The sequence below is a fragment of the Mauremys mutica genome, chromosome 7, assembly GCF_020497125.1.
Source record: "Mauremys mutica isolate MM-2020 ecotype Southern chromosome 7, ASM2049712v1, whole genome shotgun sequence".
Taxonomy (NCBI): Eukaryota; Metazoa; Chordata; order Testudines; family Geoemydidae; genus Mauremys; species Mauremys mutica.
Window position 1 is genome coordinate 81592400 of NC_059078.1, and position 26974 is coordinate 81619373.

General features: G+C 43.0%; 1 protein-coding gene across 1 annotated transcript; it reads left to right on the forward strand.

The window, feature by feature from the left end:
* Positions 1–890: 890 nt before the first annotated feature.
* Positions 891–26721, forward strand: ZNF365 (zinc finger protein 365). Its single transcript, XM_045024041.1, has 5 exons — positions 891–1018; positions 2185–2928; positions 14658–14838; positions 21483–21520; positions 26421–26721. Exons 2-5 carry the CDS (start codon positions 2198–2200, stop codon positions 26659–26661), a joined length of 1191 nt encoding a protein of 396 aa, XP_044879976.1. The 5' UTR covers positions 891–1018; positions 2185–2197; the 3' UTR covers positions 26662–26721.
* Positions 26722–26974: the final 253 nt, after the last annotated feature.

The window sequence follows — 26974 nt, forward strand, 5'->3', positions numbered from 1 at the left end:
TGGAAGAAAGCTGATAGGAGAAAGCTCTCCTATCAGCTTACAGCAGCTACATTAGAGAGCTTACAGTGATGCACTAAACTCTCTAGTGTAGCCATACCCCATTCCTGCAAATGGCAGCCAAACAGGTGTCTACCTGCATGGATTGGGGCGTTAGTCACTATAAAAGCCCCTACCTCTGTCACATCCCTGTGCAATATAGTGAGGTCAGCCTACCCTCCCTCCCACTGTAGATGTAGCTAGGTCAATGGGAGAATTCTTCCCTCAAGCTAGCTACCACCTCTTGAGAAGGTGGAGTTACTGTAGCAGGGGGAAAACCCCTTCTGTAGCAAGTGGCTACATTACACTTACTGCAGCGCTGCAGCTGTGCTGCTGGAGTGCTTGTAGCACAGACATACCCTTACTATAATTCAAAATACAAACTTGCAAACCCTACTACATTTACATCAGCTTACGCTGCCATATAATCAACACGTCAGTGACAGTAAGATGGGTCTACAATGGCAAAAGTCCCATCAACTGCAGCAGGACCAGGATTTTATCCAATATGTCCTAATGGCTCAGTATTGTTCTTGCCTTGCAAAATGCTTCGTTCCCTCCTCCCTATCATTACTTGTCATTAAATTGTTTGTGTCTGGTTTGCACTTGTTTGCTTCTATATTAAATGATCAGATGATGTGTATAGATTTAGAGGCTGATTTCTCTTGCTTTCCCTCTTTTCCCTCTCTCATCTTCTCTGTTTCCAGTTGCCTTTACGCAGGCTGTTTTTCTGCTCCTATGCTGGCCTGAAGTGGATTTTGCTTTGTGCTCTGCCTGAGCTCTCAGCTTTAGCCCAGCCCCCTCCTTCCTCCAGATGCTCCTCCCCGCTCACTGCTCAGCTATATGTGTTGGTGTGAATGAATGAGAGAGGGGGGTGTGAATAAGTGTGACTGTGCTGGGCTCAGCGTGATTTACGGCTCTGCTGAAAACTGCTTTCCCTGCAGCTTCAGCACCACCAGCAGCAGCAGCAGCAACAAGTCAGGTAAGTGCTGCTCTCTGCACCATAGAGCCTGGAGGCGGGGGGGAGAAAGAGAAAAGATGTGCTTGCTGCAATCAGTGCATGTGTTTGTCAGTGCAGGGAGGAATGGGCTTTAGGGGTGTGCCTGAGGGAACTGGACTGAGCTCAGAGCCCTCGGAGAACTGGGTCTAGGGAATCCAGGAAGACAGCACCAGGCACCGTACACACTGGAGGAGATGGGTCACCTCACACACACACACACACACACACACACACACACACACACACACACACACACACACACACACACACACACACACACACACACGCAGTAGAGGGAGGTTGGAGCTCTGCCTAATCTTCCCCAGCCCATGCAGAAATAGTGACCTTGTCTTATTTAATCTACTGTACCTTAAACATCTTTGTGCCCTCTGCATGCACACTGCACAGCCCCCCTCTTTTCCATGTAAGTAGCCTTTCCTTGCCCCTTTCTGCTTGAAGTCCTCCTCCTGCATCCCTCTGCCACCCCACCTTCAGCTTTTCTGTGTGTAAGCTACCCAGCCCCCATTTGTCCCCATCTGCTGAGTTCATGTCACCGCCAGTACTGTCACCTAGCTGCATGCACACCTATATGCATATATGCGCACAGGTACAATTTTAGATTTGTCATATCGATGGAAACAGTTATCAGGTCTTATTGCTTACTAGTCAAAATAATGAATACAAAAACCTTGTTATTGGCCTTTATCTGTGAGTGAGGAATAATAATGAATGTATGAAAAAGCATAGTAAGCTATTTAGTTTCTGAGCATGCTACACTACAGACTAACATCGTACAACAGGCTCGCTTTTCACATATATGTAGTCTGACTGTTAAACAAGTGCTTCAGGGTCAGTTGCTCTCAATATCATGATGTTTCAGCTTAAATGAAAGCCTAATGAGGGCTTTGAGGCTGCTAAAAAAAGTTACAAATTAATTTGTTGACTTTATTCTGCGGTGTGATGTGCTGCCATTCGAATGAGATGGTTGAATTTACTTTCCCAAGAACCGGTTTGAAAAAAATCAGCCTGAAAGTTTGTTCTTACTTCTTGGTTTGTATTAGCAAAATATGCACCACTTTCCTCAGTATGCGATAAGAGCATCTTTCTGAACAAACCTGAAAATTAGTTGGTCTTTTCTTTCCTTCCAGGATTCAGAGAGTAATGCAACAGAACACTTTTGAAGAAAGCAGACACCCCTGGCAGGAATCATTTGAAAATGTCAGTATCTGCATGCCATTTCGTTGCCCACGATGTGGTGACCACACTAGATTCAGAAGCCTTTCTTCTCTGAGGGCACATCTGGAGTATAATCATAGGTATGAAGAAAGAAGCCTTCTGACAAAATGCAACCTATTTTCTTCCCTCAAAGATGCAGACTTGCTCTCTTCCTCAGAGACCATGACTCAAGGAAAACTGGGGAACACCAGCAATGCAATAAAACAAAAACCATTATACATAAATTTTGATGACACATCACATGAGAACCCAAAGAACAGAAAATCACTGGAGGTGGAAGCTGAAAGGCCTGTCTCTTTTGTGGCAAATTACGGGTCAGCTGACTTCACAGATAATCAGATTTCTAAACCTGGGGTTCCAACAACAGACTCCAAAGCCTCTTTTGAGGCACACGTACGAGAAAAGTTTAATAGGATGGTAGAAGCTGTAGATAAAACAATAGAGAAGAGAATTGACAAGCTTACCAAAGACTTGGCCCAAAAAACTGCTGAGCTGTTGGAAGTTCGGGCGGCTTTTGCGCAGCTGTCTCAGAAGAAACAGGAAGTTCAGAGGCGAGAGAGGGACCTGAACAGACAGGTGGATGTTGCAGTTGAGATGATTGCTGTACTGAAGCAACGTCTTACAGAGTCTGAGGAAGAACTTCACAGGAAAGAAGAGTAAGTGGAGGGCAATAGAAGCACGGTGTTGATGGCTTTGCATGTGCTTGGAGAACATGTGCAATATTAGTTTATATAGATAAATCTACTCTATCATGGGTACTATTGTTAACTGAACATGAGGGCATATAGGCGGTGTGTCTGGTGTTCTTTAGCTTCTATATTTTATTTCCAGAGTAGTAACCCCCACCACACTGGCATTATCTATTTGCAGTTGCCACCAAAATCTTACTATGGGTTTCATGTCACAAGAACCCCTAGGTCACCACTACCCAATGCAATTGCAGCTTAGGCAGCACTACACCAAATTTTACTCTCCGTTATGCGAGTGTAATTCCCCTGACTTCAATGGAGTGGCACAGGTGTCACTGAGACTAAACTTCAACTTAATAAATGAATTGACATGCATGCTGCATATCATTTTTTAAAAGTGAGGTTTAATAAGGGCCAGATTGTGGTGCCCTTGTCACTCAGACTAGTAGCTTACCCTGAGCAGTCCTATCAGAGTGTTGCTACTCGTGGAAGAAGATAGTCTCAGTGAGTAAGGGTATCACGATCTGGCTCTAGCAGAGGGCCAACTCCTGCCCTGTGTTGTATGGATGCAGCATGAGGAAGTGGTAAAAGGAGTTTCTTCTCCCCTATGGAGCAGCAAGGCATGGCTGCAAGCATGTGCTCAAGAGCACACTTCCAGAAAAACCTGGGAAGGGGTTTTTAGATGGACTAGGCTTGCCAAATGAGTCTGGAATCTGCTTGGGGTTCCACAAGCAGATTCCAGACTCATTTGGCAAGCCTAGTCCATCTAAAAATGTTCATGATGCACCCATTAAAAATGTAGCAATGTTTGTTACGTTATTTATGGATGAACTGCTTACAGTATTTAGCACTCAGAAACCTTTTCAGACAGTTTGCAACAACTTATTTTTAGTAAAATGCATGTTCTTTAAAATGTGATGCTTCTAAACTGGTTCATTAGTTACCAAAAAGAACTATGAGGAACACTAGTAGATATGACAGTGATTTTAAACAGACGTAAGTTTCCAAAATAATAGATCTAATCCTGCAGCGCTTTTTCATGTGGGCCAGATCCAGCTCCCACTGAAGTCAAAGCGGGTATTGCCAGGGACTTCAGTGGGGCCAGCATTTTGCATTCTTTCAATTACCTGAGAAGTCTTTCTAATGGCAATCAGAGCAGTGGTCAGACAGGGAAAAAAACATAAGTAGTGGTACTCTCCAAAGCTGTGCCCAGCTGTGTGGTCAAAGTGAGATGCATTAAGTAGATTGTGCAAATCTTTGTAATAAGATCACACTTTTCCCTTTTGTGTGAATGCTTCGATCAACAGACACTTTAAATGACAAGCGACAAAGAGTCCTGTGGCACCTTCTAGACTAACAGACGTATTGGAGCATAAGCATTTGTGGGTGAATACCCACTTCGTCAAATGCATGTTGACATTCTGACGAAGTGGGTATTCACCCACGAAAGCTTATGCTCCAATACGTCTGTTAGTCTAGAAGGTGCCCCAGGACTCTGTCGGGTTTTCACAGATTCAGACTAACACGGCTACCCCTCTGATACTTTAAATGCCGACATGGTTAAGCCTCAGAGTTAACATCCCACTGTGCTCCATGGGAGCAGTTTACACCTCTCAGAAATATTCTTTTAGGCTGCTGGCAGATTCAGGCCTGGTCTACACACAGATGTTGTGCTGGTATAACTATTTAGTTTAGAGGTTTGATAGTGAATGCCCCCCCCCACCCACCCACACACATCAAGGTTTTGCATTTGCTTAAAGAGCCATAGGCTGCAGAGCCGTAGGGCCAGGGCCGCCTCCAGACCCCAGAGCGCCAAGCACGCGCTTGGGGCGGCGTGCCGCGGGAGGGCGGCAGGCGGCTCCGGTGGACCTCCCGCAGGCATACCTGCTGAGGGTCCGCTGGTCCCATGGCTCCGGTGGACCTCCCTCAGGCGTGCCTGCGGAGGGTCCGCTGGTCCCACGGCTCAGGTGGAGCATCCGCAGGCGTGCCTGCGGGAGGTCCACCGGAGCCGTGGGACCAGTGGACCCTCCGCAGGCACGTCTGCAGGAGGTCCACCGGAGCCGCAGGACCGGCGACCGCCAGAGCGCCCCCCCCCGCAGCGTGCCGCCCTGCTTGGGGCGGCGCAAATCCTAGACCCGCCCCTGCATAGGGCACATGGCCTGACCAATTTTTAACAGCGGTCCTGTATTAACTCAGTAGCAGCTGCTGCCGGAGCATAACTCAAATGTGTGTTCGCACTGAAATTTGACTCAGACAAGTCTCAGTGAGTGGGATTGCAACCTGGCACATGGGATTGCAACAGCACTGAACTTTAGCCTGGCCCCTCTCTGTCCAGAGAGAGGAGCAGCCAGACAAATGGTATTGTGACCTGTCACACTGGGCATCTGTTCCTGTATGGCACAGTGAATGGGAGTCCACCAAGAACTTGACTCCTGACAGCACCTGCTCATGCTCATGTGAATAAGAGCGAGGGGAGGCTCCTCAGCCTAGGAAACCTAGGGGCCCTGCAGCGGGTGAGGGGAAAGCAGGAACCAGAACGTGGTCCTTGCTAGGGAGGGACAGTAGTGATGCCAATTTTGGTTAGATGTATTCCTGGAGGTTTCATTGCATGACAATCTTTAAAGATTAATCTTTAATTCCTGGAGACTCCAGGAGAATCCTGGAAGGCTAGCAACCCTAAGGGTCAAGGACTGGAATTTGCTCACCCACACCCAAATATATTTAAATTGGTGCCACTGCCTTACTGGAATAACCATATCAGTATAAAGCATCCTTGTACTACTATAACTGTGTCTAGATTAGGGGGGCTGGACTGCTTACCTATACCAATATACTTAAAGTGGCACAACTGGTGTGTGTATATGAGCCCTCAGGCAGACACCTGAAGAGCAACACCCCCAGGGACATCACTCAAAGAAGAAAGGCCAGAAATTTCTGTTTCTATTTTGCAAAAGAAAGTTTAATACTCTAGAACACTAGATACAGTCAAAGATAACTCAGGTTACTGAGCCACCTCAATCTGACCCATGACTGAGACCACGCAGATGAGTAAAGGTTGTGGGATTAAGCTGTGAGTGGAGCCCTTGAGCAGATTTCAGAGTTAATTGGAAAATGTGGGCAGAAAGGAAATACTCAATGTTTGATGAAGGAGAGCGAGAGTCCGTGTGAATACTGTGAGCTTCAGAATACCACGGAAACCTGCACAAAGGGAATACATTTTAAACTACCAGTTAGATCACTGCAGCTAAGAGCAATTATGAGTTCAAGAGGGCATCTAAAGGCTTGTTTCTGGAAAATAAGGGGATTTATTGGTATGGTGAGAAAAAAAAATCAAGCAAAAGGGGTTTGATTTTAATAAACCTAAACAGAGTAAGCATGCAAGGCCAGGGGACATTTGTGCACCCCTAAATTTTAGTATGTGAGAAATATTTAAGAGATTAGAGACCTGGGCCTAAGCAGTTCTCTCTGCCTTGATCATTGTTATGACTAAGGACAATAAGTAATTGGGAGGAACTCTCCCTTTACAGAGAAAAAAGTGCTGATTTTAATCCAAAATCTGGAATTTCTACTGGCATTTTCTTTTTGTTTTGTCTATTTGGTCTTTCTATGTTCTCTGGCTTTAGTATAAGAGCAAGATATAAGGACACTTATTAAAGGCCAAACTTCCAGTACTTAGACAAAACTTCCATTGGCTTCCCTCTATCACCTACCTTCCATATTGTTAGTTTCTTACTCTCAATGCAGAGTCCTTATTCTGGAATAAAAGTCACTTTAACTCTGGAAGAGTGTGTCCACATAGGGAGCTATTGTGGAACAGCTTATTCCACTTTCCCATGAAGAGTAGGCCTTGGGGCCAGATTGTGACTTGTTTTTCCACAGCAGTTCACAAAGCTGTTCCCTTATGCCCCTAAGTAGCAAACTGACACAGCTGTGGTGAGTGGCTCTCTGGAGTACATATCCTATTCCTTCTGTGCACCTCTTGGGATGCCCGGAGGGCAAAGGGAAGGAGCAGAGCCATGGTCACATCCACTTGCACAGAGAACAGAAAGGGGATTCAGAATACGGGAGGTCTTCGACTCAAGCCATTTGTGTCAAAATTTCACAGAAACTTGAAGGGGGAGTTGGGCACCACATTGAAAGTCAATGGGAATTGAGTGCCTACCTCCTTGGTACCTTTGAAAAATTTCCTTCAGTTAGTTAATGCTTATCATTGGTGTACATTTAGGGCCACTTAGGATGTGGAAACTATCGAGGCATTGCCTTGCTATCTACAGGAGGGAAAATTTTGGCCCGTATCCTCTTAAACTGATTACTTCCTTTTGTTGAGGAAATATTGGCCAAATCTCAGTGCAGTTTTAGACCATCCCATGGGACAACTGACATGATCTTTGTTGCCTGCCAAATCCAGGAAAAATCTTGGGAGCAAAATCAGGACCTGTACATGACTTTCATCGATTTGACAAAGGCCTTTGACTCTGTCAATTGCAAAGCCCTGTGGAAGGTGCTGGCCAGATCTGGCTGCCCTCCAAAATTTATTAAGGTCCTAAGGCTTCTCCATAATCAGATGACTGCCACAGTTCTCTGTAATGGCCCTGAGATGGAACCTTTTGTTATCAAAACTGGGGTTAGGCAAAGACGCGTTGTTGCCCCAGCCCTGTTTTCCGACTACTTAGCAGTCATTTTGGCCCTTGTTAAAGCTCACCAACTCCCCAGTGGAGTTGACATTCAATATAGAATGGATGGGCAGCTCTTTAATCTTTGACATCTCCGCTCGACGTCTGAAGTCTTCAGTGGGTCCGTTACTGATATTCAGTATGCTGATGATTGTGTCATCCTTGCACACACTGAGAATGACCTTCAGCCCATACTGGATTTTCATGCACACGCTTACCAAAGCCAAGGACTCTCACTCAATATTGAGAAGACTAAAGTGCTCTATCAACCTGCTTCAGGCCTTGCACATGACCCACCACAAATCTTGCCGTTGAGGGTCAGACTTTGGAGACAGTTGAGCACTTTTGCTAGCTCAGTAGCAAACTTTCTCAAAACGCAAAAATCGACAGTGAGATCCAGCACAGGATCCAGTGTGTAAGTGCTTCCTTTGGAAAATTGCTCGGACGCATTTTCACGGACCGTGACCTATGGCAGGATACCAAGATCCAGGTCTATAAGACAATTGTTGTTCCTACACTCCTCTATGGATGCGAAACCTGGGTGACCTATCGACAGCACCTCAAGAGTCTGGAGAGGCACCACAAACAATGCCTCTGGAAGATCCTTCATGTCAAGTGGCAAGATCACTGCAATAGCGCCAGCATCCTTGTTTAAGCAAATGTCACCAGCATTGAAGCAATGATCCTCATGCACCAACTACGCTGGGCTGGACATTACGTGCAGATGCCAGACTCTTAGCCCCCAAAACAAGTCCTCTACTGTCAGCTCACGCAGGCTGGGAAGAGCAAGCTACCAACCGACCCCAATGGCATCATATCTCCAGGAGGCAGTGGCCCACTTCAAGGAGAAGTGCTTTGCCCTCAAAGCTGAAAAAAGAGAGAGGCGGAAGGAAAAAGAAATAACTTTCTCCCAGCAGGCTGCTGACCTGCCACAAAATGTCTATCTACTGCGAGCAGATTTGCGGTTCCAGGGTCGGACCCCTGAGTCATCTCAGGACCCATATGTAAATCCATGGTGGAGATCATCCTTGAATCGAGGGATCGCCAATCAATCATTTAGGGTCACAGAAGAGGTTTTTTTGTCAATGGGTGACACCTTAGGGCCAAATTGAGACCCTCCTGACTCACGCTGGTGAGTCAATGGAACTACTGATGCAAATAACTACTCAATGGGAATATGAGGTTCACAATCAGACAGAGACCAGCGCAACTCATGCTTTTTTAAAGTACACAGTGGAATGTGCTTCTGATTATTTTCATCAAAGACAAACAGTCTTTGGATTGCCTGTAAGTATAGTAATTAGTAGGGCCAACCAGCCTTAAGGTGATAATACTTACTGGGCTGATGAAATACCATCAAGATAGCAACTTTAATTTCTAACCAGGCCTCAATATTTATGTGGTACTTTACCAACCAAAGAACTAAAAAATAAAGCTTGCTGTATCATAAATTAGCAACATTCCATGTCTTAAAACAGCTTGACGGGGGAGGTTTGGACAAAATTGTTCAAAACTGTAATTATTTAGGGTTTTGACTCCAAATCTTAGTAACTATCTTAGTATTTTTCTCCATTTAAAAAGTTTACTGGAGGAGAGGATACTGTTGCAATTGCCTGTAAATAATACACCATATTCTCAGAATCTGTTGGAAGGTTGAATCCAGATGGCTGACAGAATCTATTATCCCTTCCTGTGCATAGTTTAAGTAATGAGAGATATCTTCACCCTTAGAGTTACACCCAAACCCTACCTCTGTCTCTATAAAAGCATATAATTAGTTACAAATTGAAAATATTTTAGATACTCAAGATATCTACAAACGTCCACAATCTTAACACCAAGAGGGCTCAAGGAAACAAGAAACCAAAGTGTTGGTTCAAATGATCTTGCAGGACCAGCGTGAAATCCATAGGCTAAACAAAGGTCAAAAGAGTGAATCTCACCTATTCCCGGCTATGTTTTGTGACTCCTTGCTTACCAGGCCTTATGCTGGTTTGGAGGGACCAGCCTCTGTGAATAAGTCCATAGAGATTCTGAGCTCCACTGAATAAAGCCATCACTGCTTGGAAGGTGTCCAAACAGGGCTCAGGATCTTATGCTCTATATATTTTAAGGCATTATTTTAAATGATAGCAGATAAATGAGGTATTTTTGAAGAAACAAAAGGTAGAAATCCTTAGGCTGAATGACTATGGAAAGGAGAGCCAACAGATTACATTTGGAGGAGGTGAGGAAGGGGTTAATGTTGAAAATGATGGGGTTCAGTTGGGTTTAATAACCCTAGAGAGTCTGTTTAGAAATATTAGGAGAGTACACAGGGTGTAGCATAGCTAGCATGACCTAAAGGAGTTCTCTTTTGAAGGTACAGTGCCCCAGTTTTGAGGCAGCCCTTATCAAATGTTTCCCACTTCACCGTGAGTCTGCTGAAGAGGCTAGTTTGTGAGGACATTGGTCCCAACTGTCTTGCCTTGGTATATTGTGTGTATTCTCCATTCTGTCCCTCTAAACAGAGGGCCCCAAAATGGGGAGGATGCCACTGACTTCATTAGGAGCAGCATCTGACCATACCATAGTGAGCGTCGGTTTTTCTGTGAAGCAAAGAAGTGAAAAATAGCAAAATGGGGACATTCAGTGTAGGTAATATTAACAAAATCCAAATTAGCTAGCATAGGCAAGGTGTGAATGGGAACTAAAGAGAGAAAAAATAAAGAGCACATAGCTATATATATATGCCTGTATATATGCCTATATATTATAAAAAAATAGATCGGAAGCAAGAAGGTCATATATATATATGCCTGTGAGTAAGACCATGCAAACTGCCTGGAGTGAAGGAGACAATTAAAAAGACAATGTAGCTGTGGTGAAGTTAAATAGTTTGTTGAATCAGTCTTCTCTAGTATGGATGATGAGGGAAAAAATTCCCCAGTGAACAACTCAGTAATCAAGGCATAGCAATGGCAGAAAGAAAGATGTCTCTAAGGAAGAGGGTTGGAACAACTAAAGAAACTTAATAGCAGCAGATCCTCAGGGCTTGATGTTGTTTTTAAAGGAAGTACAAAATATAATAATTATAAGATAGCAGAGCTACTAACAAGTATGTAATGTACCTGAACAGAACAGGAGCAGTGCCTGAGGATCAGAGAATTGCTACTGTGGTGCCTATCTTTAAAAAGAGTAAAACCTACCCTGGGAGCTATAGAGGGGGGAGGCTCACTTCTGTAGGGAGAAAATTAGTTGATAGTACAGTCATTAAAGGCACATTAATAAACTGCTTGGATGAATCTACACTAAAAAGAACAGGATTTACCATCCTCAATCAGACCATCTAGCCTGGTGTCCTGTCTTTGACAGTGATCTCAATCTTCCAAAGAAAATCAATCCCTTACATAATATATCTAGCCAACTATGGATGTGAAGGAAGGGGAAATCACTTTCTGCCCTCTGCAGGTGATCCATTCACACCCTAGAAAAGGAGATTGTTTCCTTTTAATGATCTTTCCTGGAATAGGTACAAATATCATTAGTATTCATTACATTATCCAGCCCAAACTGCCAATTATTCAACCCTTGACATGGTGTCGCATTGAATCCCACCAGGATGACTATGTACTTCAGAAAGTAGTAGCTTCTTATTGTTCTAAATTGGCTGGTTCAGTAGCTGATCCTCCTGCTGTTTCTGGGGGAAGGGAAACCAACTATCTGCTTCTCTCCTCAGCAAAGAGTAATGAATTGTTACCCACAAAGAAATCCAAGGCAGCCCACCGATACCCTATATACGCTCAAGGTGTGACCCGATCACTTTAGGCCCCCCACACCCTTTCCCTTTCAAGAGCTCAGGGTGTAAGGCACCTATCCTTACCCCTGGGGCTCAGGAAGAAACCTGGTCAATTTAAGTACCTGCCCTTTTCCTCGGGGCTTGGGGCTTTACAGGCCCTTTTCCCAGTGAGAGAGCCTTACACAGCTGTGCTCTAAACATCTATTCATTAGCAACACACATAGAATACACATACCAAGCAAATCTCTTATGCTCACTACTCCCAATATACAGACAAAATTCACCTGATGGCTAGTCAGGATCCTCTCATCCGGGGTTCCGGCGATGCCTCTGCACATCATGGTCATGCAGAGGGGTCAGAGTTCTAGCAGCTTGATGTTAAATACCAATCCAGAGATGGTTCCCAAAGAGCTTTTTTGTTGTTTTGGTTACATCATATAGGTAAAACTAGCTACCTCCTTTAACTTTACTAAACCTATCACATTAGTCAGTACCCCTAGGTAACCAAATTTAACCAATCACACACTGGCATCTATGTTTTCTCCTCCCTGATCAACTCTTTTTATATTTTCTCTCTCATGCCAAATTGTAACTTATGACCTTCTTTGTCTGTGCAGATGGTCAGCATAAATTCACTGGTCAGAGCTTATCATATCTATTTTACCAATTCTTTCTGTTTCCTCCCTAAACTTCCCAGCACCTGGGTATCTCTACTTTACAACCCTTGGTGTTATAACTCTTGTTAGGGGCATTCTTGAGGTGGGGGCACCTTAGCAGCAGTGGAGCATTTCCCCCCCTTAATTTTAATGGTGAAATCCCAGAGTTTCACCCAAGGTTGGTTTAGTATGGGGTGAGTTAAATCTCAGGCCTACGGTATAACAAACTGCAAGTTTCCGTCTGAGTTTCCTGTCCCCTATTAAATAGTAGGGCATGTAGGAAATGACAAGGCACTTTGTTTGTTAATGCAAATTCATTATTATTTTCGTAAAGTTTGTTGCAAAACATTGCATCCTGTAATCTATGCAATAACATGTGGGCAGACATTCATTAGATCATTTCTGGGAAGAGTAACATTGTAAGACAGATTTTTTTGTTTGTTTGTAAAAAAAGTAAAACATTTCCTCTGACACACCTGGACAGCAAATCAAAAGTCCCTGTATAAGTGTAAGATTCCAAGGGCCTCTATTTGCTCTTGCATCAGTATAAATCCAGAGTAATTTCATGGAAGTCAAAGGAGTTACAATGATGTAAGTGAGTTAGTGAGAGGAGAGTCAAGCGCTAAAATTCATCTTGGTTTTAGTGTCAGCATTCTCCTAAACTCTGATCTGTGCCTTTTACCTGTTTGTAGAAAACCTCATGTTATTCTGGAGCAAGCTGATAGTGACAGAAACCATATATAGCCATAAAGCTGGTATTACCCAGTAGACAGTTTAAGAAATAAGGTTTCCATTATCTCATTCTTGCTTGTCTCTAGCAAAATCTGGACTATGTGTAAGTAAATACCCTAAAAGGAGCTGGGATGAAAGACAAAGCCTTTGTGTGTGCCTTTAAATAACCATTCTTGGAGCACCTTCCACTCCTGCTAGATTAGAGAGTTTTTTAGTGCATTCTGGTATTGTTTACAGCAAAATCCAGAGGAAAATCAAATTCTGCATGTAAAGATTCCATAGTCGTTTGCTTGTGCCTGAAACTACTCATGAGACAGATTCAGTTCATGGTTTGTTGGGCAGAAAAACTGTAAGGACACTATTATTATCTACATACAACTATGTGGTATTAAAACAGTTTAGATAAATTTAGATGAAATGTGAAGAGAAACTTCTGAGTGCTGATGAAGAACAGGGCTTTAGAAGGTCATCACCACTATAATGTTTTTCTTTTTAGCCACTGTTTATAGCGTTCTCATCTCAGACTACATTTTTCCCTGGCCAGTTTTGTCCTTTTTTAATTTACTAAGCACTGATTTCCCCCTCCCATATTCTGTGTTTTGAATGAAACTAAAACATGGTTGTATTTGCATACCAGTAACCTCAGTTTATCTAGCACTTCATGATTAGGGGCAAATCTGACATGCTCAGAATTGCACTTAACCAGCTCACTCTTCACCCTGCCCCTTTCCTTAGCATGGCAGCGTAGAGGGATAATGCCTTGGGCTGTTTTACTTAGCCTTGCTCACACTTTGTCTGGAGCACAACAGTCTTATTCTGCCCTATTGTGCCTTTTGTAATGATCAAGCCAAAATACAATTTAAGGCGCCTGCCAACAGCGGCTCTGTTGATTAGTGAAGAGCTGATGTTTTAAAATAAAGGTATTTGGGAATCATAAAATTGTTTCTTTAATTTAATTTACAGGATAGGATGAGAAGTTATAGGTTTCTTTTCATTTCTAGTCATATTTCAGGGTTAAGTGTCAAACTAGTGTGTATGTAAACAGGGAAAAGGGCACCATGCTTGCAATTAAACATTAAGGAAGTGTCAATTTTGGAATGTATTAAATGTTGCTTTTACAAAATATCTCCAGCCACCACAGCTGGCGATGAAGGTTATTTCTGAGGTTATATGGGAGATCCTCATCTACCATGTGTTGGCCTTTCATATTGCTCAGTATGAGTGCAAGTTTCTTCCCTGGATGCAACAGACATATGAGTGATTTTAGTGCTGCTGCCAAGGAGCTTACGAGATGAATTTGTCAAGAGCTTCTGAGGTGGAATTTCCATTTAAGGAAGGAAGTTGTCTGAATCACATTTTACTAAATCTATCCCATATTTGCATGTTTTTATTTTAAGGCACAGCTCTGAGCAGGGGATATTCTGTGCACCATCCTGGCCCAGAAGAAGCTCCAGGAGGCCACTGTGTTTTAGTAAGTTCTTGGGAAGCACAGCAGCTGTGGCACCCCTTAAGCAGTGCACAGGGGTATGTGGCATAGCAGGGCAACCTTCCTACCCTTTGTGGGGTGGCCTGCACCTCCAGGACTGCTAGCAGGAAAACAAGGAATTTCTTGGAGAGGCTTTCCTAATCCTACAGATTTTCCAAGTCTGTCTATTTTTCTTATTTCCTGTCATTTACATAACCAGAAAAAAAGAGAAATATGGCAATAAACACAAAGGCATTGGTACGAGATTTCGACAATACAGGTGAGAATCCCCTTTCCACTGCTGTTTCTTAGCAACAATTACAACAACTACAAAGCCAGGACTCTTTCCAATACTTTGATGTTGCTATATTTCAATCACTTTTGTCTTACAGAGAGGTTGTTACTTTTAACCACTTCCTGGAAGAGGCAGCTGAGAAAGAGGTCCGTGGGAAAGCCAAGCTCCAACACTTCATTGAGAATTTGTTGCAGCGGGTTGATCTGGCAGAACGACAACTAGAATATTATCAAAATCAGCAGATAATGTGCAATTACAATGATCTCAATGAACACATGGTAAGCACACAAAACTGTCATCTAATGTGGGTGTTCTCAAACCGTGGGTCAGGGTCGGGACCCCAAAGTAGGTCATGACCCTGTTTAATGGGGTCACCAGGGCTGGTGTTAGACTTGTGGAGCCCGGGGCAAAAGCTCAAGCCCCATCGCTTGGGGCTGAAGCCCTGGGCTTGGGCTTTGCGCCCCCCCTGCCCCGCATGGGTTAGTGAGGCGTGAGCTTTGCACCCCTCCCCCGCTACACACCCAGGTGACAGTGCTCAGATGGGCTGAGGCTTCAGTCCTGCCTCCTGGGGTCGTGTAGTAATTTTTGGTGTCAGAAGGGGGTCATGGTGCAATGAAGTTTGAAAACCACTAATCTAATGAATTATACTGTAGTTCACTGCTTCAGGGAAAGTACCTGAATTTCAATGTGAATAGACTCAACAAGACTGAATCATTTAGAAACCAATCAGATCTGTACTTGTAAAATGTCTGTATGTCTGTGAACTTTTGTTTTATTTATGTTGTTAAGCTGTTGCTCTACATGGGCAACAAACTGCATATGCTGCGTGGTAACTAATAATAGGTGCAGGTCAAGCACTTGTGAATGTTCTAGAAACCTGAGAGGTTCTGAGTCGCATCTGAATTTTATTTGAAGCTTTAAAATTCCATTTTAATTGTAATGATAACAAATTTAAACACAAACCTAAAGTAATGATTTAGATGTGATAATTAAGAGAGGCAGAAGGAAGAGTGTGTTTTGTTTTGTAAATTCACAACTGCCACAAATGACAGCTAAATAGCTACTGCTGGAAACAAAAGCATTACACACCACTCTAAACATTACTAGTAATGGACAAGCAATGCTCAAGGTCCATCATTCCTCGATCTCTCGCCGGGACTGATTACAAAGGTATCATTAGTGATGTGGATACCAGCCACATTTAAATTAATGGGAATTAGGCAACGCCCTTTGAGGATCTGGGCCACAGTCCTTGGGCATTAGCAAAGAAATGTAGTACAGGTTACTGAACGGTCAATAGATGGTAACCCCTACCAACATGGGTTGTGTACAAAAGTTTAACCTAGCAATAGAGTTGAATGAGTAGCTGATTTATTGGTTCAGGAACTGAACCAAAAAAAATCTCCCCCTCCCAAAAAATTTCAGTTAATTTAAAACCAAAAAGCCTGATTTTTTTCAGTTTTTCTTCCCAAAATGAAAAAAAAAAAGTATTTGATCCAAAATTATTATGAAACATAACTGGAAAAAATGTTGTGTTTTTGGGCATGTCACCCCTTTTGTTTAAAATGCAGTTCAAATTTTAAATGAAACATTTTGAAACAATGTCTTATTTCAAAATGGTCCAAATTAAACCTTATGACTTTTAAAAAAATAATTTCAAATTTTTTGGATGACACTATGGGTCAATGCATTTTTGGGCAAATTTACTATTTGCTGAAAAATGTCACTTATCTCTACCTAGCAGTGAAAAACTCACCTATGACTTTGGCTGATGTATCCATAAATGTAGCTGCACTGTACATATTTATGCAGAGAATTAAGAATTCCACTTTTTTTTTTTTTTTTTAAGATTTCAATACCCTCCAGTGGTGTGGCTGGGGGAGCAACACATACAGAAGCTCAGTTCATCCCAACCCCATTCTTTCCCTACCACTCAGCCAAACTGCATTTTCTTTTCAGTAAATGATGGCAATCTTAGAGAAGAGAGGAAAAGGACAGCAGTAGCCAAAAATGGGAAGGAGAAAGTGAGGAATAACTAAATGTCCATCTGCCCTTTTGCTGAAAGGTCTTGCCTTTGGGACAAATAGCCGATATAATTTTTTCAATTAATAACCACTACTATTACTTTGAGTCAGTATATATATTAGATTTGTGTGGCAAGCTTCATCTACAAGAATTCCAAAGGCCTTTCAACACTTAAATGGATACAGAGGACAAACTGTACCTTCTCAGTGAACAACAGTGATTAGTGACAGGTTTCAGAGTGGTAGCTGTGTTAGTCTGTATCAGTAAAAACAATGAGGAGTCCTTGTGGCACATTAGAGACTAACAAATTTATTTGGGCATAAGTTTTCATGGGATGTAACCCACTTCATCAGATGCAGGGATTGGAAAATACAGTAGGCAGGTATAAATATACAGCACATGAAAAGATAGAAGTTGCCTTACCAAGTGGGGGGTTCAGTGCTAACGAGGCCAATTCAATTAGGGTGTATGTGGCCCTTCTCAACAGTTGACAAGAAAGGGTGAATATCAACAGTGGGAAAATTGTTTTTTGTAACCCAGCCACTCCCAGTCTTTATTCAGGCCTAATTTGATGGTGTCAAGTTTGCAAATTAATTCCAGTTCTGCAGTTTCTTGTTGAAGAATGGTGACTTTTAAGTCTGTTATTGAGTGTCCATTGAAGTGCTCTCCTACTGGTTTTTGAATGTTACAATTCTTGATGTCTGATTTGTGTCCATTTATTCTTTTGCGTAGAGACTGTCCAGGTTGGCCAATGTACATGGCAGAGGGGCATTGCTGGCACATGGCGGCATATATCACATTGGTAGATGTGCAGGTAAACGAGCCCCTGATGGTGTTACTGATGTGGTTGGGTCCTATGATGGTGTCTGTTGAATAGATATGCAGATAGAGTTGGCAATGGGGTTAGTTGCAGGGGTTGGTTCCTGGTTTGGTGTTTCTGTTGCCTGGTGTGTAGTTGCTGGTGAGTATTTGCTTCAGGTTGGGGGACTGTCGGTAAGCGAGGACTAGCCTGTCTCCCAAGGTCTGTGAAAGTGAAGAATCATCTTTCAGGATAGGTTGTAGATCCTTGACGATGCTCTGGAGAGGTTTTAGTTGGGGGCTGTAGGTGACGGCTAGTGGCTTGCTGTTACTTTCTTTGTTGGGCCTGTAGTAGGTGACTTCTGGGTACCCTTCTGGCTCTGTCAATCTGTTTCTTCACTTCTCCAGGTGGGTTGTGTAGTTTTAAGATAGAGATCCTGTACGTATTTGTCTCTGTCTGAGGGATTGGAGCAAATGTGCTTGTATCTGAGGGCTTGGCTGTAGACAATGGATCATGTGATCTGTTCTGGATGGAAGCTGGAGGCATGTAGGTAGGTATAGCGGTCAGTAGGTTTTCGGTACAGAGTGGTGTTTATGTGACCATTGCTTATTTGTACTGTAGTGTCCAGGAAATGGATCTCTTGTGTGGACTGGTCTCTGCCTAGAGTGGACTGGGTCACTACAAAAATAATTTTCCCACTGTTGATACTCACACCTTCTTGTCAACTGCTGGGAATGGGCCACATCCATCCTAAATGAAATGGCCTAGTTAGCACTGACACCCCGCCCGCCCACCCACACACACAAACACACTTGGTAAAGCAATTCCCATCTTTCATGTGCTGTATATGGATACCTGCTTACTGTATTTTCCACTCCATGCATGTCATGAAGTGGGTTATATCCCACGAAAGCTTATGCCCAAATAAATTTGTTAGCCTCTAAGGTGCCACAAGGACTCCTCATTGTTTTTAGTGATTAGTGAGCAACACAAATACCACCCCAACCTTTGGTACTAATTGGCTCCACATTAGCAATTTCAGTAGCAAGATCAAAGAATGAATGAACATGGAAATGGAACTCTGCAGGACATAAATGAGATTTAAGAACATTGGTTGGATAGTAGCAGGGAGACATGGCCTGTCATTGCTGTCTATTGTTAAAGATCTCCAGAGCTGTCAATTTGGCACCTTTCAGAAGCACTAAAATACACATTAATATTTGGAAAGGAAAGTGTTTAATTTGGGGCTGCAGGCAGGCAATGTTGGTAGATATTGGGAGTTGTAACAGTGTATTGTACTTGAATTCAGTCATAGATAGATCATTGATTGGAAGGGCATGAGAGATCACAGTAGACCTCCTGTGAATTGAGGAATTGCAAAATGGACAAAATGTGATCCAGGAAGCTGGTGCAATGCTACCCAGATGCATAAAACCATTCCCCAGCAGAGAATGTTTTCTCCTCCAGTTTTCTTTAGGCCCCATTCCTATACAGTGCTCAAACTTCAGAGCATTGTGCTGCAGGTAGGTTTGAAGGTAAGGGAGAGAAAAGCAAAAATTGTGGATCTTTGTTATTCTTTGCTAATATTAGTTAACTCGGGTTTTGCCACAAAACTCTTGCAATGCAAAAGTTGGGATTTTGGCATGGCTCTTTGGCCTGCTATTTGGGGAGATAAAGTAAGTCAGTATTTGAAGACACTGGTCAGGAAGACTTATTGCTTGAGTCAAATGTGTCAATCCTTTCATCTTACCATATGGGCCGATGATGCAGTCCTTATTCAAGCAAAACTCCCTTTGACAGTCTTGTCTGAGTAAGGACTGTAAGAATGGCTCAGACTATGTATGATAATCCCATGCAGAAAAACATAACAATTCTGAGACCGGAAACCCCCATTAATGGACAAATGTGGTTCACTGTTAGATTTCACTGAAAGTCATTACCCCTGCACAGGGCCAGATCCTTGCCCCACTAAAGTTACTGGTGCCACTCTGGTGGCAAAATACAGCCTTAAAGTGGACTTAACCATCTACCTGGAGTTTTTCCTGATGTAGGTAAATTCCGGGTGGATCTAGCTCTGTCCACCCCAGTTCCACACCACCTGTCCTGGCCCTTAGTGTCTGGAGTGTCACTGTGCTCTAGATAGACCCTGCTATAGATGGACTCCTTGGGGAGTTCCAGCCCAGCAGTTTGGAGCACGCTGGAGGCAGCTCTTACTGTGCCAGAAGTTGACAGGCATTAGTTGGTCCTGGGATTGGGGGTGGGGAGAGGAAAAGGGGTATAAAGCCACTGCTGTGCCCCTCCAGTGAATGCTGCTCTTGGCATAGCTGAGAATGTAGCTTAGAGATTTTTAGTTGTTCTTGTAGAATAAATATATTTTGGCAAAATTAAAGGTTGTGAGGGAAAATTTATTTAATCCAGTTTAATGGGGAACAATGGCTTATTAATTATCTTGAGCACAATAATTACTTCTCATTGTATCTAGACTGTATAATCAAATGTGAAGTACCTACAGTCAGCCCTTGCTATTCATCTTTAGCAATTTACTTTGATTATAGTTACAATAAAAAAAATTGTAAATACCTGCTGGTAAATGAACTAACAACGCATGCATAATTACAAGATTTAAGATTATGTATTAAGTTGGAAGAGTTGTTAGTAGGAAAAGAAACAAAGAATTTTTTGTTTAAATGTTCCTAGTAGTGAAAGAAGGGAAAGCTGAAAATAGGATTCTGCATACTGAATATACAGAATTGTTTCTGTAACTAGAATAGTTTAAAAAATTCCACTATTGCACTTCAGTCATTTTAAATTTGGCTTTAAATTTTAATTGAATTAAAAATATGAGCAACTGGACTAAAATAAAGAGCTGGAAGATAATTTCATAGCTTTTGATTGCATGGCCCCAAAATGAAAGAATAACAGTGGCTTAACTAAAGAGATAAGGGTGAGGTAAGATCTTTTATCGAACCAACTTCTGTTGGTGAGAGAGAAGCTTTCAAGCCACACAGAGCTCTGCTTCAGGTTTGCAAATTAAACCTATAGTTGCAGTGAACACATAGCTAAAAGTGACCAGATGACCCAAAATATGGGCTTTGCATTTAAAAAGGAATCCCTTTATTTGTTTCCAAACAAACTGTTGCTAAGCTATGACAAACGTCCAATGACTACTACTTTTCTTCCACTACAAATACTGGGCTATATGCTAACAATATGTAGAATTTAGTGCACAGGGGTTAGGAAGCACTACAAGTTTCCACCTGTTGAATTTCCTAACTTTGAGGAGGACAAAATAAATCTCTCTTCTTTCCCCTCAACCCCTAGAGCAGGATGTCCTGAAATCTATGTAGATCTAGGGGTGCCCCTGACTGAGGTTAAAGTTAAACACGTGTAGATCTTTGCAGGATCAGGGCCTTAGATACATTTTTTTTGCAAATATAAAGTGATTTAAATGACCAAAGACCACTGTGCATAGGTGGCATGCGAGTTTTTCGTTTGGGGAGGCTACACCCAGCAGTGCCAGAAGCTCCCTAGAAGTGGGGGGGCCACAGGCGCCCAGACAGTGCCCCCTGCTTCCCCGCTCTGGCCCTCTCCCTGAGGCCCCACCCCTGCTGCTCGCTCCTCTAAGCTCCCCACCACCACCCATCAATTGCCCTTAAGGCACAAAAAAAGTGGGAAGGCTTTTGTATGTCATTTCATTTTGCTATTATCTTCATTTATCTATATTCCCTCTCCATTTTTCCCTGCCTTAAAGGCGAACGACGGACTGGAGGGGGTGGAAAGGAGCGAGCAGCAGGCAGGGCCTCAGGAGAAGAGGGGGAGCTGGGGTGGGAAGGGGAGGAGTGGCACGGAATGGTGGTGCCCCTCCCCCCCCCCCGCCCGCCACCACCGCTTCTAGGGAGCTTCCAGTGCTCCTGCTCCCAAGGCACAAAGGCGGCAGGCAGGCGCGCCTCCAAAGGGAGGTGACTCACCTCCATCATTTGCCCCCTACACGGCCAGTCTTTTTTATTTTAGGGAGGCTTAGCCTCCCCAAGCCTCTTATACGCGCCACTCATGCCACTGTGATATTTGCTCATATGAACATTTTTCTGTTTTTTCCAGTTTACAGACCTCTCATCAAATAAGAAATCCAGATGCCTGTATGTATGTCATTTCATTCTTCTATCATTTAAACATGCTTGCATTTTAACATGCTTACATTTCTGCATATGCTGTATAACCCTGATCCTAAGTCCATTACACTGACTTCCATGGGCTTTGGAGCAGGTCCTATATTTGATGATATATATGCATTTTGCATAATAAAGGAAAACCAGGTGTTTTGCTAAATTAAAAATAAAATATTTTATTCAAGAGAAAAATAGAATCCTTTTGTGTCAATAAATTACTGCTTCCTCTTTGACCTATGAGGTTTTTGCAAAGTTTGAATCTACTAAATGAACACATACTAAGTTTCAGATGAAAATGTCTTTAACATTCTGTCAGGGCCATTCTTGAGTACCATATGCGGGAGATTTATACTTGCCATTTATGTCAGATTTTTTTTAAAGGGGGCACAACTCAAAAATACCATATTATGAACAAACAAATGTCCTGACCTACAGTATGTGACTAAAAGAGCTTCAATTTTTTAAATCAAATTAAAAAATGCAACTTACTTTTCACTTTGTCCACACTAAAAAATTAAAAAATAAACAATGAAAATTATTGGAATCAGTTTCGCTTTTGCTGATAGCATGGGGATTATTAATTAACAGTGCAGGAGCTGGTGATTTTTGTGTTTGGCTTTAACAATTTATTCCATTTGAAGTTTTGTTTTTTTTAAATCATGAAACATTTCTCTACTGGTTTTAGATTAGTAAAAACAAACTTTTTTCCAAAAACCTAAACTTTGGCCTATACTTGAGCTGACAGTGTCTCTAAATTTCAGACCCCGTCACTGTTTATATCATTGGAAGAAGTGGGAGAATGTGTGAAATGAAACATGACGTGACACATTCACCTAAGTGGGTATAACTCCACTGGAGTCGATGGAGTTGCACCCACTTATGTCAGCATTGTAGAAATAAGACACATCAGGCCAAGTTCAATCAAACTTATGTATTGAAATCAGATGTGGGTAAGTGATATGACATGGATAATTGAGGGGATTGGTAACAGCATATATAAGCCACTGGTTTAAAGCAGCACAGTTTAGCAGAATCCAGTAGTTGCCACCATCTGCTGGGATTTCAGTGGCCTATATGAAATAACATGAAGTTCTCCATCCAGCCACTGATAAACAGTTGTCCTTATGAAAAACACCATTAGAATGCACACTGATTAGCACCCCAGCAATCTCAGCAGATACACCAAGGACTGAATCAGCAGATGGACTGAAGTTACCTGCTTTTTATAGAGATGGTTACCACAAACAGAGCTGAGGCAGTTTGGGGAAGCTTTTATTGCTGCTATGCCTGTTCTGTGGATGAAGCAATAACTTCAGTTTCCATAACTGTCAAGCCAGCTGTTTTTGAGATCACATTACAAATTAAGTTAAAGGTAAAAGAGTTAAGCATTATATGCATCAGCTGATTTGACATATTGTACTTCTATACTTTATTCTCCGTAAAACAAATATATTGGCAATCTGATGAAGCTTCAACTACAAGAGATTTTTCCTACAATATTTTTATTTTTAAAAAGTTGTATCGTGGGTCACTGGTTGTTCAAGCAAGAGAACCAGGTTTGAGTCCCACCAACACTCTGGAAGGAGAATCCTCATTTGGTGTAAGTAGTTATAGCCCCACTGGGCCTATAACATTTTACATCAGTGTCCTACCGCCTTATGTCAGAATGTACTAATAATTAGAGGTGAAACAGAGGACAGGACAGTTGTCAGAGTAAACTGTCAAAAGATGTCAAATGCATCTTTTCTGTAATAACTCAGTAACTCTCACTGTACACTATCTCAGCATCTAGCAACATAGACTAGTTCATAACTGGTTGGTGTGATCTTTTACCATTATGATCTGTTTTAATAAGATAAAAAGTATTTTTAAATACACTGAGGTTTTTTTAAGTTAATTTGCCTTCCACATGCACTGAAGTCTATAGCCATAAGGGCTATAAATCATTTGTGTCTGTAACAGTGTAGCACCCACCTCTCATGAGAGTCCCTTCTGGTCCAATGTGTCTTCAGTCATTAGCCAGTCCTGGCCCTGGTATTGAGGCATGCCCCCAGGGCTTCCTCCCTGGTTTTACCATCTCTGGTCTCTTCTGGCCCCAAGCTTTCCAGATGGGCCTCTTAACAGTTCAGATACCCTTCTGGGGGTTTATCGCTGTCCAATTGTAGGCCACTTCCCCAGTGGGGGGACCCAGGCCCACCCACTATATCTGATCCCAGCCCAGGGACCCTAAAATAGCAGCCACATGTCCTTTTAATGAAACTGCCTTCAGTTCCCCAGACCACTTCCCCACGGTCTCAGCTTTCACCAATGTTTCACCCTTAGCTCAGGGTTTTTCTGCATTCAGGCCCAGCAGCCAGCCAAGTGCTCTTTCTCACTCCCCCAGTCCCTGCCCACACTGAGCAGTCTATCATACTACAGTTTCTTTTGGACAGCCAGCAGCACCATGTGCACTTCTCTAGTTCCTACAAGGAACTGACTGTGGTGTGCACTGCAGCTTTTTTTTATATGGCCCTCCTGGGCCCTGATTGGTTGCTCCTTACAGCCTCCCCCCCGATTGGCTGCTTGGAGGATTTAGCTCCATTGCTCCTTTCCTGGGATGAGTATGGCAGGACCCTGAGGCCTCCAGCAGGGGGCCTCTGGGCCTAATCCACCCCATCACAGTGTCATATTAATGTTGGCTGCAATTTTCAAAGTAGCCCAAGAGAATTAAGTACCCAAATGCCCTGTGACCAGCACCACCACTAACTCCAGGAGCAGAGCCTCAGCTGGTGTCTGTTGTCATAACTCCATTGACATTAGTGGAACTATACTAATTTACACAGCTGAGGATCTGTCCCTGCTCTCCTCATTGGTCTCCTCAATTTCTCCACTGTTTGCCTGCCAAAATCTGATAGCAACTCAACTTGCTGGGGGCAGCAACCTCTCATGTCCATGCTGCTTGAGATTAGGGTTGGTGGGGGAATCTACATTCCAGAAACTCTTTACCTTTCACTACCTCTCCTTTGAGATTATGGGGTTCTTTTCTCTGTGAGGTTATCTTCATGAAATTACCTCTAAAGTAGTAATCTTAACAAAAACAAATGTATATTAAAGGAGAGAAAATGGAATTAAAATAAAAATTGTTTGCTAACTTATCTAAATTTGCACTTCTTATAACTTAAACTAGCTAATGCAGTGTTGTTGTAGCCATGTCGGTCCCAGAATATTAGAGAGACAAGGTGGATGAAGTAATATCTTTTATTGAACCAACTTATGCTGGTGAGAGAGATAAGCTTTTGAGCCATACAGAGCTCTTCTTCAGGTCTGGAAAATGTATTCCTAGTGTCACAGCAAAATGCAAGGTGGAACAGATTGTTTAGCATAAGTAGTTAGCACATACTGGGGTCCTCCATGATCCCTTAGGACAGTGTTTCCCAAACTTGGGATGCCGCTTGTGTAGGGAAAGCCCTTGGTGGGCCGGGCCTGTTTGTTTACCTGCCCCGTCCGCAGGTCCGGCCAATCGCGGCTCCCAGTGGCCGCGGTTCGCTGCTCCAGGCCAATGGGAGCTGCTGGAAGCAGCAGCCAGTACGTCCTTCGGCCCGTGCCGCTTACAGCAGCTCCCTTTGGCCTGGAGTGGCAAACTGCAGCCAGTGGAAGCTACGATTGGCCAGACCTGCGGACGCGGCAGGTAAACAAACCGGCCCAGCCTGCCAGAGGCTTTCCCTACACAAGCGGCGTCCCAAGTTTGGGAAACACTGCCTTAGGATATGTACTAACTACTTATGCCCTCTTCCACCTTATATTTTGCTGTGAAGCTGGGAGTATCTTTCCCAGTCCTGAAGAAGAGCTCTGTGTGACTCTAAAGCTTATCTCTCTCACCAACAGAAGTTGCTCCAATAAAAGATATTACCTCACCCACGTGGTCTCTTTAAACTAGCTAAGGCATTTTCAGTATAGTTACAGAGAAAGCAGAAAAATAAATAGTTTACAACTTGAAAGCAATCTCCTCCCTTTAACTATTTTTGTCAGCTTTCCTTGCTGATTAGATACTCTCCACTGTGAAGAGAAATTTCTCTCTTATCAAGCTCTCCATCTGAATGTTTGTATCCCAGACATACCACCTTTGATCCAAGCCCAGTGCCCTGCTTTCCAAACCAGGTTTCTTCAGTACCTACTCTCACAGTGGGGATTGGCTCACTGCTTTAATGGTCTATTAAAGGTACAAAGACATTTGCTAATGCTTAATAGCAACCCAGAGGAGTTTCGGTGTAGTGCAGGGGTCGGCAACCTCTGGCACGTGGCTCGCCAGGATAAGCACCCTGGTGGGCTGGGCCAGTTTGTTTACCTGCCGCGTTGGCAGGTTCGGTGGACCACGGCTCCCACTGGCTGTGGTTCGCCATCCCAGGCCAATGGGGGCGGCGGGAAGCACCGCGGGCCGAGGGATGTGCTGGCCGCGGCTTCCTGCCTCCCGCATTGGCCTGGAATGGCGAATCGCGGCCAGTGGGAGCTGCAATCAGCTGAACCTGCCAACGCAGCAGGTAAACAAAGTGGCTCGGCCCACCAGGGTGCTTACCCTGGCGAGCCGTGTGCCAGAGGTTGCCAACCCCTGCTCTAAATGAACATGCACTGAAAGTGCATCCGATGATGCACATAGCATGTTCAAGTAAGAAATGTGAATGTCTATATTTCCTTGGAGTAAAGGGAAACTACTACATGCTAGTCTCAACTCTTACCCAACACTCTCCAAAGCAAAAGAACAATTTACAGTAGTCATTCTAAAAATGCTATTTTTACCATGCAGTACCTCTGGTAGCTGCAAGTGCTCAGAACCTTTAAAAATCAGACCATTTGCCACCTTTGCAAAATCTGACTGAATTTTTTTTTATTTCAGAAGCCGAGGAAATCAGCATGGTTCATATAATATACCTGATGCAAAACCTCATTCCCTTCAGAAAGGTAGAATGTTCCTAAAGAAAACCAAGGATGAGAAGAACAGCATCCAGCCAGTTATATTCTTCTATGAGCCTGTCGACTGCTCAAGAGAGCTATGGAGGCCACAGAAAAAGGGTGAACCAGTGAGTGCTGCCCGAAAGGTGAATTCAAAATCCAAGCAGGGTAAAAAAAGCAAATAGCTACAGTAACAGATTATATTATATAAACAACATGCAGGAGCTACTGGCACAAGGCTTCAACAAAACAGATATTGAATCATGTCTGCTATCTAAGCATTGTACTTTTTCCTATTCATTTGTTCATGCCATAAAATATTAAATATAAATATATATAATATATACAGTTTGAAAGAATATTTATATTATTTAGTAATTTTGTTTCCATTGGGGAGGTCTATAAGTGAAATAACATTTATTTATGACAGTTTGCATTTGATTTTTCTATTTATTTAATGCTAGAGCGTATTGAAAATGATCCCAGTATCTTGCTGTA